General features: G+C 41.5%; 1 protein-coding gene across 8 annotated transcripts in view; it reads left to right on the forward strand.

Annotated features, from left to right (window-relative positions):
* Positions 1–12,957, forward strand: part of ELAVL4 (ELAV like RNA binding protein 4) — a gene marked incomplete at both ends in the record, with an annotated part of 92,381 nt that overhangs the window by 33,076 nt on the left and 46,348 nt on the right. For 7 of the 8 annotated variants that reach the window (XM_080691083.1, XM_080691084.1, XM_080691085.1 and 4 more), the window contains one exon: positions 6,615–6,855. In XM_080691083.1, coding sequence (XP_080547209.1) covers positions 6,615–6,855 — 241 coding nt within the window. Of the gene's footprint in view, positions 1–6,614; positions 6,856–12,957 lie in introns of those variants that run through there. The other variant, XM_080691088.1, reaches the window with a different exon arrangement.

Below are 12,957 nucleotides of genomic sequence, written 5' to 3' on the forward strand. Positions count from 1 at the left end.
AGAAGTAGATGATGGTGGCTGTTGCCCAACAATATGAATGTACTTGATTTTGCTAAGTTCTATACTTAAAAACAGTTAAGATGGTAGTTTTTATCTTGTACGTTTGTATTATACATTTTGTATTGCATTATTGTGTATTCTACCACATTGCTTCAAAAAAAATCTGAAATAATGCCTAGCATATAATAGGTGCTCACTAAGTACTGGCTCCTTGCCTGTTCTTTTTTTTTTGTTGTTCTATATAAAATGGAAATGATATTAATACTTTCTTGGCTTGTATTTGTTTAAGGGATCCAGTGAGTATTGGATGTGCAAGGACATCCATCCATCCATTCATTCATTCCATAATCCTTTATTCAGAACCAACTGATTGTCGGACCTTGTTCTAACTGCACAAGATTTAACCCCTGAGCCACAGACCTCAGAGGTCAGGTCCCCTTTCTCCTCTGAAAGGTCGGGAGGTAGACATGTCTTCATACCTTTCCCAAGTGTGCTTCTATGATATTGCTGCCCTTTACCATCACCCCCCAAAAAGAAAAGAAACTCCTCATCCAGTGGCCAAGCCTGCTTTGTCACTAAGTACTCAAGCAAAGGAATCTGGAGACATGGACCCCAGGCTTATCTCTGCTTCTGACTAGAATGACCTTGGGCAAGTCGTTTCCCTCTTCTGTCCTCAGTTTCCTCTTCATTAAACGTATAGGTTTGAGGTAGGAGAATCACAGGTTTGCAGCCAGGCTCAGCAACTTAGCAGTGCTGTCCTCAACTAAGACCCTGTTTCAAAATTAAAAAATAAAATAGAGATGGGGTTGTAGCCCAGAGATAGAATGCTACTGGCTTCAGTTCCAAGTACCATACAAAAAATTGTGTATATGTAAAATATATATAACTATACAACAAGTATGTATATTTATTATATTTATATCATATATATAAACAGATATAAATTATACACATACATATAGATGGGTTTGGGCTCTGTATTCCCCAGTGTCCTCCGATATCTCTGTGTACCCACACTGTGGACTCCGTGAGCACCTGTCCCTTGTCTCATTCTCTGTATCCCCAGGCCTAGCACAGTGCCTGGCACACTGGGGCTCCATCTCTGTCATCTTGCCAAGACCTAGCGTATTTCCACCAGAGAGGAAATAAACCCTTTTCATGTGCATATGACCTGGCATGGCCAAGCAGTAGACTTACAGGTACCTCTTACCTCATATGGGCCTGAGGACCCTAGAGTGTGGCGAGGTGGGCGCCATGAGGGGAAAGAGGCTAGGCTTCTCCCCCATCCCCAGGAGTGCCCTGAGAAAGAGGCTGAAACAGCCTCTGCTCCTCACCTTCCCTCCGCAGAGATAAACGACCTCGGTGATGATCCAGCAGCTGCACGTTTGAGCTCTCTCTTGCTTTTGTTGTATATTTTGCAGAAAAGAGTGGTGGGAGGGGTGAGGTTAATGTGTTGAATGTGAGTAATTAGTCATTCAAACCATCGACATTTACAATGACAGGATTTGAGTGCCTGTGTTATTGTGTGCCGCTCTAATAGTTTATCCCTGAAATTTTCTGCCTGTATAATGTTTCTTAAAATATATCACAGGAACATAAAAGATTTAATGTAATGCTTTGTACAACCATTAGAGTTTGAAGTCAACTGAACCTCCTCAATGCACTATCCTGGATGCTGACTATAATTCTGCTCTTAATTGCCGTATAGACGAGGGAAGGAAGACAGATCAAGGGTTTGGAACCTGGTCAGCTGCATAGTTGGCTGTGAGATCCATGCAGAATGTTTCATTAAAGTACATATGCACACTTGAGTAACTGATATATTTATTTGCAATGAAAATGGTGCTGTTAGAATATCAAAGGCGTTAACCTGAGGAAACAAGTACTCTGATTTTGCCAGGCCAGCCTTTGTGCTTATTGGCAGATGTACTTCCCACCAACATGCATTTTTCTCTACCTCTCGTTTGCCTCCTAAGTTGAGAGCACAGGTGTCCTCTCTTTAAGATCTCTCATAACCTTAAAATGCTAGTTTCATATTCATGCATTCAATATCTTTACTTCCTAGCAACTTCTCTTATTTTTCAGATAATGCTTTAAAATCTTCTTGGCTCATTCAGATGTCAGATTTGATGCTGACATTGTACATTTCTGATTTTTTTTTTTTAGTCTGTGTTGCATCCTGGGATGTATCATTAAGACCAGTGAGGGGTCTTATTACACGATTTCTATTAACATATCTATTAACATCCTTGCAAGTATTTCTCAGCTTTCAGACTTTCCATTTTTGTTTCGAAGACTCTCCAAAGGCATGTATTTTCATCAGCTTTTTTCTAGGTACAAAGGATAACTGCATTGTGTGTGTGAGAGTGTGTGTGTGTGTGTGTGTGTGTGTGTGTGTGTGTGTGTGTGTCTAGCAAAGAGAGCTCCATCTCCCTTGCGTGAGAATGACATGACCTAATTTATAGGTCTAGTTGGTTGAAGTCGCTCAGCAGTGAACATTGCATCTCATGGGCCCAGTTGGGGTTGTCTCATCTAAAGATAGGGCTCAAACTCTGGGAATCAACATAAATTACAAAATCCATGTAGGACATAAGGAGATCCAGAAAGCTGATGATGGAACAGAAATTACTTTGCTTGCAATCTTGATACTTCCTAGGCCTTTCCTGAGCAGGTAGACCTCTGTGATGTTTCCATGGACAAGTGCTGGCTCTCACCACTTGTCTGTGAGGTGAGCATTCAACAAATGAAAGACAGACTATCAGGTGACCTTGCATTGTTTCAGTCCCATAGAATCTCTGCACATTAGCGGTGATATGGATTCTTCTACATATTCTACCATTAGCTCCAAAAAAGCTACCTTGGTACAGGCTATTTCTTAGGTATTTGTAGGGGAACTATAAGCAAGAAAGAGGCTCTGTAGATTGTGGGAGAGTCGTTTGGGGTTTGGGGAGGTGGTACTGTTAAATAAAAACACAGTTGTTGGCAGCTCTGAGGTTCTTCCAGCCAGGCCTCCTGACATGGATCCATTCTGGTTTTCAAGTTCCTTCCCAAGGTGGCAGCACTTCCTGTGCCTGCTGCCTGACCACCTGACTGGAGAAGCAGGAGATGACATAGCCAAACAGGCACTGTGCAGGCCCAAGAGGCCAGGCAGCTGGGCTGAGCAGAGAGCTGCCACCCAGCCAGGAGCTGGGCTGATGCTCTGCAACGTCCCGTCCATGAGCATCCCCCTTTTCCCCCAATCTGTTAATAATAGCAGATGCAGGCCCATCTCCCTGGTTCTTTTCCTGGACCCTGCCTTGAAGGCAGAGCAGCAGAATGGGCTTTTCTGGGTACAGTTTCTGTCAGTTCTGAGGAGATTCTTCTCAGAAGCTTTTTGCTTTCTCCTTGCTCTCTGGACCAGCCTGCTGGAATCCTCCAGTTGATCTGAAGCCAAGAAGAAAGTTCTGGTGATGTGAGAAGTGGAGCCACTTAAGTTACTTGCATGATGGTAAAGAACCTCAGATGTTCCCTACCTTCCTCAGTCTGCTTTATTTCCTGGCTCCTCCAGAGGCTCCATGTTTTTCTTTTGGTTTCATTTTCCATTTGTGACCATCAAAAGAGGAAACAGAAACAACCTCTGTGGGGGCATGAATCTCTAAGCTCTTTGTATTCTAAATACTTGGTATATAGGAGCTTTCATCCTGAAGATAACTCACCCTGCATAGCAGGCTTTATTCTAGTTTGCAGAAGAGAAAACTGAGGCTCGGGGTATTTAATTCACCTGCCTGAGATCATGTAGTTAATAGGTGATAGAACTAGAGTATCAAGGCAACTACTGTCTTGGCTCAAAAAAAAATGTTGGTTTTTGTTTTGTTTTGTTTTGTTTTTTTACCATACTGCTCTGCTTCAGATGAGAAAATAAGTAAAAACAGCTTCTGAACATTGGTAAGGATGTGGAGCAACTGGAAATTTTATTCTCTGCTGGTGGAAGTCTAAAATTGGTACAACCACCCTGAAAACCTTTTGGCAGTATCTACTAAAGCTGAACATGCTTATATCCTATGACCCAAAAGGCAGAGTCCTCGGAATACACCAAATAGAAACGTGTGCCTAAAGGTGGTGCTTGTCTATAACAATAGATATATGTTATAGATATAGCAATATCTATAACAGTTCAAAACTAGAAGCAATCCAGATAGTCATCAAGAGATAACGAAGATGTGTTATTTCCAGACAATGGAATTCTCTACAGCAGTGGAGAAGATCAACCTATTGCTACATATAACAATATACATTTCACTTCAGACATGTGAAAGGGCACAAAAGAGCAAGTGGATAATGTTCAAAAATAGATAAGGTGAATCTACTTTAGAAGATTAGAAGTCACAGCAGTGGTTGCTTTGGGGAGGGAGGATGTCAGTGACAGGGGAGGGGATAAGAGGAACATTTCTATGGTGCTAGCCATGCTCTATGCCATGATAAGTAGTTACCCGGGTGAGAGTTGTGTCCACTTTGTACACATTCTTTGAGTTTTAGCCTTAAGATTTATACACATATGCTATATTCAATGAAAATGCTCACTCCCCAAAAGTTCTGAGCAGCTGTAATAGTAAGGGGAGCTACTGATTATCAGATATCTGCTCTGCCTTGGTTTCCTAATGTATAAGATGTAGAGAATATTAGAATATGCCTCTTTGTTTTGTGTGAGGAGTTTTAGGGAAAGTCACATTGGTGATGAGCAGAGTGACCTTTTGTACACATTTCATGCCACGTCACTGGATCCTCACCATTTCACAAGGCAGCTGGCGTTGTTCCCATTTTTCATATGAGGAAAACTGAAGCTTCTGGAGTTTAAATCCCTTGAAGAGTCACACAGATGGTTGGTGGCAGAGCCTGATTCCATTCCCCAGCAGACTCTGATCCATTTCAGAGGAGACAGGAGCCTTACTATGATAGACAAGCAGGGGACAGTGATTAAGTAGAATGGAAAGGTGGGCAGCATTTGGAACCAGGTGACAGTGCAGGCCCAGATTTTGTCCCATTTTCTTGCAATGACAGTGTCACTGGACAGCTCTGGACTTCATCTCAAGCGTGTGTGTATTGAACTAGATTTTATTCCCTAAGTGCCTTCTGGCTCTGCAGTTTTGTGATTTTCCATTTTTGTCATCTGTGCAGAGTATCTTCATGACCTGACTCCATGAGCCTAAATCCACTTTCCATCAAAATCTTACTCTAACATCATCTTCTCAGTCCTCTCCTGAATGCCCTTTTCTTATAAGCAGGAATAACTATACCCTACTCCATGCTGACTGCCCGACCCCTAGCCATTCACCTGTGTCCTCTAAACTGCTTGAGGATATGGACTCCTACTAATTACATACATACATACATATATATATATATATATATATATATATATATATATATATATATATATTGCACTAGGGGTTGAACCCAGGGACATTCTATCTCTGATCGATACCCCCAGCCCTTTTTATTTTTTATTTTGATAGAGGGGCTCACTAAATTGCAGAGGATGGCCTTGAGCCTCTGTGATCTTCCTGTCTCAGCCTCCCAAGGACCAAGATTACAGACCTGCACCACCACACCTGGCCCTTTTTATTTTTATTTTTTTTAATTCCTGGTGGCGCACAGACTTATAATCCCCATGCTTAGGAGGCAGAGACAGGAGGGTCTTGCAGGTTTGAACCAGCTGTGCTGGTTTAAGAGACCCTGTTTCCAAATGAAAAAATATAAAATAGGTCTGGGAGTGTAGCCCAGAGGTAGAAGGGTTTCCAGGAACCCCAGTACCACCCAAAAAAATAAAATTCTTGCTTGCTGCCTGGGACAGTTCACACATGCCAGGAAATCTTTATTTAATTAAATATTTAAATCCAGAGGAAGACCTTTTTGAGTAGTGTGCAAGGGGAGAGAGCCTTATGCTGTGCTGGACCCAAAGTGGAGATCCAGAGAAAACTTTGTTTTTTGTTTTATTAGAGGTCTAGGAGAAACAGTAGCAGAATGGCTAGATTAAAAAACAAAAACAAAACCCTTTAGATGACTTTGCAGCTCCCCAGCATATAAAAATTGGAAATTTGATCAGTGTTTAAGCATCAGTGAAAATTTAAACCTTTCCCATATGGAGCAGCCCCACTTAACTTAATGTCATTTTACTTTATGAGATAGTTAATAAACAGGTACTGTATTTGATCTTATGAGTGTAGCCCTCTATATTTAGCTTTTTCAGCTTTAATGGAACTATAATTTTAATCATGATTATTACTTTACATTTTAATTATAATTTGGTGTGGCTTAAGTATACATTTCTGAGAGTGATTGTGTAATGAAAACAGGAATTAGCTTTTCATTAACAAAATAATGGGAGAGTTCCCACTGCATTCTAGTCTGTGTTCAAAATCTAACGGCTGGCCTATAAATAGCAAGGGGAGTTAGCATTTGGGTTTAAAACATGCTCCTAAATTGGCTGTGTTCACAACTCAGTCTCTCCTGCTCCATCCTGCCTCATCTTGTTTTCTTTCTTTTCAAACACTAAAATAAAATAAAATCTTGAAAGACCGTGATTATGTTTTTGAGATTTCAAAAGGCTTCTTTTTATTGTTATTATTTTTGTTTAGATAATTAGCACCATGGAGCCTCAGGTGTCAAATGGCCCGACATCCAATACAAGCAATGGCCCCTCCAGCAACAACAGAAACTGTCCTTCTCCCATGCAGACAGGGGCAGCCACAGATGACAGCAAAACTAACCTCATCGTCAACTACTTGCCCCAGAACATGACCCAAGAGGAATTCAGGAGTCTCTTTGGGAGCATTGGTGAAATAGAATCCTGCAAACTCGTGAGAGACAAAATTACAGGTACGTTCTCCTTCGGTATTCTAGGCTTGGGACTCGCAGCTCCGTTGTTCCACTGGATGTGCAGACGTTAGCAGAAATGCACAGGCCCGATTGTGCACCTGAGTATCTGCATCATGTGTCCAGCATACAGGGATGGTGTGGGTACCTCGTCAGAAACTCACACCACATACGTGTGTGAACACCACATAAAACTAACACCGACTGGTAGGACTAGGAAAACTGATGAAGACTTTGGAGTTTAGGTGAAATGAGCGTTTGTTTGTTTGTTTGTTTGTTTGTTTGTTTGTTTGTTTTTCAGTACTGGAGATTGAACCCAGGGGCATTCTACTCTGAGCTACACCCCCAGCCCGATTTTTTGTTCTTTATTTTGAAACAGGGTCTTACTAAGTAGCTGAGGCTGGCCGCAAACCCATGATTCTCCTGTCTCAGCCTCCCAAGTACTGGGATTACAAAGGTATACCACCATGCTGAGCTATTCATTCATTCATTCATTCATTCATTCATTCATTCATTGTGCTGGGATTGAACCCAAAGGCATTTTACCTCTGAGCTACACCAGCAGCCTATTATATTTTTTTGTTTGAAACAGTCTCACTGAATTGCTAAGGCTGGTCTTAAACCTGCAAAGCCTCCCAAGTACTGGGATTACAGGCATGTGCCACCATGACCAGCTCTTCATTTATTCTTTTTTTTTTTTTTTTGTGGGTCTAGAGGTGGAACCCAGAGGCATTTGACGTCCGAGCTACACCCCCTGCCCTATTTTTTATTCTTTATTTTGAAACAGGGTCTCACTGAGTTGCAGAGGGCCTTACTAAGTAGCTGAGGCTGTCCATGAACCACGATCCTCCGGTTTCAGCCTCCCAAATGCTGGGGTTACAAGCGTGCGCCCCCATACCCGGCTCTTCATTTATTCTTAACCACCTACCCCTCCCTTTTGCTCTTACCAGTTCTGCCCTCTGCCCTCCCCGTACACTACACTCATTTTTATTCATCTCTTCTTCCTAACATTTGATGTACATGTGTCCAGTGTCCTTCCATGTGCTGATTAAAGTGTTTTAAAGGGGTCCAGGGTGGACTTGCGGAAGGGCAATATAGCTGCTCATTGTCCCTAGGGAGAAGCAGGCCCTAAGGATAGTAGATGATTCTGGAATGCAGCTATTCTGCAATAGGAGAGTGATAATTAATGGAAGATCTGCATTGGAAGTATTTTGTTCTATTTTATTTGTTTTGAAGATATTCTTTGAGAAGTCAGAGACTTTTCTTCATATAACTTCAGCCTTCAAGATTTTTATATTCTGATTTTTTTCCTAATTGACAACTGTCCATCGAGTACTTCATGTTTCTTAGACAATAATGCTATTTTGGGGAGAAATCTTAAGATAATCTTACTGGAAGTAGAAATACTTTTTTAGGAAAATATTGAGCTGCACGTGGCTGGCAGTGAAGCTCCTGCTCTGCTTCTCCACTCCTGGAACTATTCATGTCAACTCCGAGTGCTTGTCACTTGTGACTGTTGACTTTTATTTCCCTTTCCTTGGACAGTTTAATTGATGAGCAGCAGGCCCATTAAAGTTAAAAGGAAGCTCTGTGGTTAAAATAGGGACATACATCATCTTGATTTTAGGTCAAAGACTATGATGTATATGTGTGCATATAAATATCTATTCTCCCACTCTCTCAATCCACATGTAAATTTGTCCCCCTTACAAATTAAGTACTTTGCAAAATCATAAAACTAAAATAGCAGTGCTGCTTTCTACAATGTCAGGCCCATATACCTCCAAACATAATTTCCTCATCTGTAAAATTGGAAAATAATATATATCTCAAAAGTATGTATTTTATGGATGAAATGAGAGACTGATTATATAGTACCTAGCGTAGTGCTTGCTAGATAGGAATCTTTTAGGAAATGGAGGATGTTGTTATTATAGATATAGCTAGTATGCTTCGGGAAGAGCAAGCAGAACAGAAAAGTTATACAAAGGTTTCCAAATAGGGCCAGGCTTTAATGATCTTATCCCAGAGCACTGGATCATCTGTGCTTTAACAGGATTGCCTTATACTTTCAGAAGCCAATGTTTAGATTCCTGAGTAATCTTTATATAATAGGATGATAATTCAAACCAAATTAAAATCGGTTAACCATATGATTCTTCCTCCCACTCTTATATAGAAAATGTATTTTTGACTTAGCTTTACCTTTTAGATAGAGAATCTGCCAGCTATATTAGTGAATATTATTAATCACCTTTTCAGAAGAGTTTCCTTTAGAATAGTAGCGAGGTTTTTGAGAAATACTGATTCATGGTGTTGTTCCTTGTTTTCTAAAGACACATGTTTAAACAAGCAGATTCCTTTACTGAAAGAATGCTAATTTGGTAGTTCACCGAGTGGATCTGAATAGGAGTGACAGCTTCGAAGACAGCCTTTAATTTGGTATACAAAACCAAAATTGTCAACTTTGGTTTGTTTAGCACCCTCTCCAGCACACGCAGAGACATACAGTAGCATCTGAGCTTAAAGAAGCTTACGGGTTGAAAGCAGGAATACAATTCAGGCCTAAATTTATAATTAAACAATTTTTAAAATTCACGCAAAAAATAGTTTTCTTTTATTTGAAGAGAACTTATGGGAATGAGGCAGGGAAATATAGAGAGACCGGGGATATTTGCCCTCATTTGGTAGCAGTGTTTAATAAAAGAAGAACTTGTGGTTGTAAAGAGTGCTTATTAAATTCTTCATTTACACTACCTAATTAATTCTAGCATTTTAAATTAACAGTGAAACTGGTCCCTGCTGTACCATTGCATAGATGCAGCATATTTCCTCCATCCACCCGTTGTTCAGGTTTAATTGGCTACGCTAAAAGTCAGAGGAGGAGGGAGAGAGAGAGAGGGCTGCGGGGAGACAGGGAAAGAGTGAGAATCACTCCAGCAGAGGACCCTCGGAGACCGGCTTTTGGGGCGAAGTTCTAACACAGGGTAGGAGAGGTGAGGTATCACCTCAGGCGAGTGGAAAGGCGTTCCGAAGTCGGGGTAAATGACATCATAGGTATTTTTGATGCCCTGATTTTTAACATCCTCGTCCCCTCGTTTCCTCCAACACCTCCTACAGATCTCAATGCATCTCGATCCTGTGAAGTTTACAAGGAGTTCTAAATATCCAGTGGGAGGATTGGGTGGTGGGAAGTGGCAAAGAGATAAGAATTCAAGATTAAGGTTTTCCAGCCCCAAACCACTCCATAAGCGAGCGCTGCAGACTCCCTTAGAAGCGCCGGCTTGTGTGAAGTTTGGATCCCTTGAGGGGAAGTGACTGGATTGTATTACCAGCAGGCTGGACTCAGCGCTGGATGTGGGTGATGGTGAATTCTCCACCTGAGAATGCAGAGAAATATGGGTGTGGGTTTAAGTGCTATGCTACTGCGAACATAACTGCTACCATTTAGCAAGACTTTGTCCTAGGTATTGCTAAGCCCTGCACAGGCCTTTATTCATTCCGTGTGGAACAGAACCTCTGTTTGGAGGAGGCCGAAGCTTCGTGAAGCTGAGAAGCTTCCCAAGGCAGCACAGTTATTAGCAGATGGTAGAGCTCCGGGAGTCACCCCGAGTTTCCAAAGCGTGGTTTTATTCAGAAGCACAGCCAAGGTGGGAGCTTCTCTTCATCCCCATAACTCAATGCAACCTCTCAGTAAAGGTTGCTGGCATACTCTGGAGAGGCTACCTCCTGTGCCACCTCTTTGGATGAGACTTCTGTATATAAAGGGAAGCAAAGATAACAGAGTTTGTCATCCGCTGGGGATATAACTTAGCCTGCCTCTTCCTTTGAGATAGACCAAATTCACTCAAATACCAGGTTTAAAATTCCCTTACAGTGCTTTTGGCATCTCTGTTACTTATTAAGTAACATCTTCTCAAACATTAGATTTTCATTTTCCAATTGGGCAAGGACACTTATCAGGATAATCTAGGTACCAGGGAAATAAATTATGTATCCCAAGTTGCTTTCATGTGTAGCCATGATGGCATGGGGAACCAAGCCCCTTACTTTACTCCCTCATCCACTTGCAGCCTCTACTGCTGGAAAGAAAGTGAGGCGACATGTGGCCCACAGGATTCATGTAACCTAGAAACTCAGGCAAACACCGGGCCTCTGGTAGAAAGTATAGTGTCGTATTTTAGGGAAGAAAACATACCATTTATCCAGGACAAGATTAGGTGGCTAACGGTATATATCTTTAGCTGGAGTGTTAAGGTGCATTTTTATGAATGTCTTTCTCATTACTCCCTACCCCGAGAGAGATAAAGAAAAGGGAAAAATAATCAAGAAAAATCCATAAAAAGAAAGAACAAAATCAATACAAGATAATAAATAGTTGCGCATATTCACATTGGTGCGACTTCTTGCATCAAATGATTAAAAAAGAGCTACATTTTTACTTGATGTCACTTACCATGTGTCCATTGGTGTCATTTTTAAAGAGTATATTTCTATTTATTTCAGGCAAGGAGAAGTTTGGGGGAGAAGTTTTGAGGATAGTCCAAACTGTATATTATCGATTACAAAACTGAACACACGGGGAGACTGATGTATGGAGAGACCATAGTGCTGTGGGTAGTCCGAAAGGTTAAGGTGTGTGTTAGCTGGAGCTATCGGGGGATGTTGGAAAGATAGAGTTAGAGCCGGGCACGGTGGCGCACACTCGTAACCCCCAGTACTTGGAGCCCAGGACCAGGAACCAGAGGCAGGTGCGTGGCCAGCCTCAGCAAGTAGTGAGACTCTCATCAACCTAGCAAGACTCTGTTTCAAAGTCAAAATAAAAAATAGGGCTGGGAGTGTAGCTGGGAGGTAGAATGCCCCTGAGTTTAGTCCCTAGAACCATAAAAAAAAGAAAAGAAAAGAAAGATGGGGTTAGGATTTGAAGGAAAGGCAAAGGAATAAAGCTAAAAAGGAATAGAGTTTAAGAGCAAAAGCATTTTTTTTTTCTTCTGTGCTTTGGACAAAGGAATCAGAGCCATAACATTTCTCTTAGGAAGCAGTGGTCTAATATGAAGCAGCACTGCCAGATTAAATTAAGCTACCAAGAATTGTGCTGGTGAGAGTTGCACCAGAAGACATTTCCTAAACACCACCTCTAGTCCATAACTTGGTGGTGGTAGTTGTGGTTATTGTTTTCTTTTATATTGCATGTCTTTGGCTTGATTAATATCATTCAGTGGGAAAAGCAGAAAAGGAATGTTAAAAAAAAAAATCCTCTTGACTGTGGCATCAGATTGAATACTTGGCCAGCACCTCTCTAATCTGGACATATGTCTCTAATCAAGGAACCAGTTCAGTTTGAATTGGTAATGGTGATATGAGGTAACTTCTCTCTAGGGTTTGTGAAAGCACTGTTCCTGTGTGTCTCTCCATAGATGAAGTGTGGGGTGTGGGCCACAGTGGAGAAAGTAGCTATTAGATCTTCCAGGCCCAGAGCCCTAACACATCACAGTCATTGGGTGGAAGAGAGAAGGGAGAGCATGTGCGGGTTGTTTTATTTTACCTCCTGTGCTTTGAAAAATCTGGACCAATAGGAATACAGTGAGAATTCGGCTCTGCTACTGAGATAACCATGCAAACAATAAATGGCTGTAAAACATCCTAAAGGATGAAACTGTCTAATTCGCTCCTGAAATGTCAGGTCAGTAATAAGGCGCATTTATTGGCATTCCTTCGTGTGTGTGTGTGGGGGGGGGGGGGTCGGGGGAGTACTGGGGATGGAACCCAGGGCCCTTCCACCTCTAGACTGTACTCCCAGACTTGTTTTATATTTTATTTGGAAACAGGGTCTCACTAAGTAGCTGAGGCTGGCTTTGAACCTGCGCAATCCTCCTGTCTCAGCCTCCCAAGTGCTGGGATTACAAGCGTGAGCCACCACACCTGGCTATTGGTATTATTTCTTACAGCACCTAACAAAGACAAATAAGAATAACACCAACAGTTTTCATATGTTTTTTGTGTGACTTAATGTGTACTCTGTGCTCTGGATACTACATTAAATGCATTAAATACAGGAACTCATTTAAATAGTAGGTTAGGATTTCTCACCGACTCATTAGAATA

This window comes from Muscardinus avellanarius (genome assembly GCF_963383645.1).
Source record: "Muscardinus avellanarius genome assembly, chromosome: 3".
NCBI lineage: Eukaryota > Metazoa > Chordata > Mammalia > Rodentia > Gliridae > Muscardinus > Muscardinus avellanarius.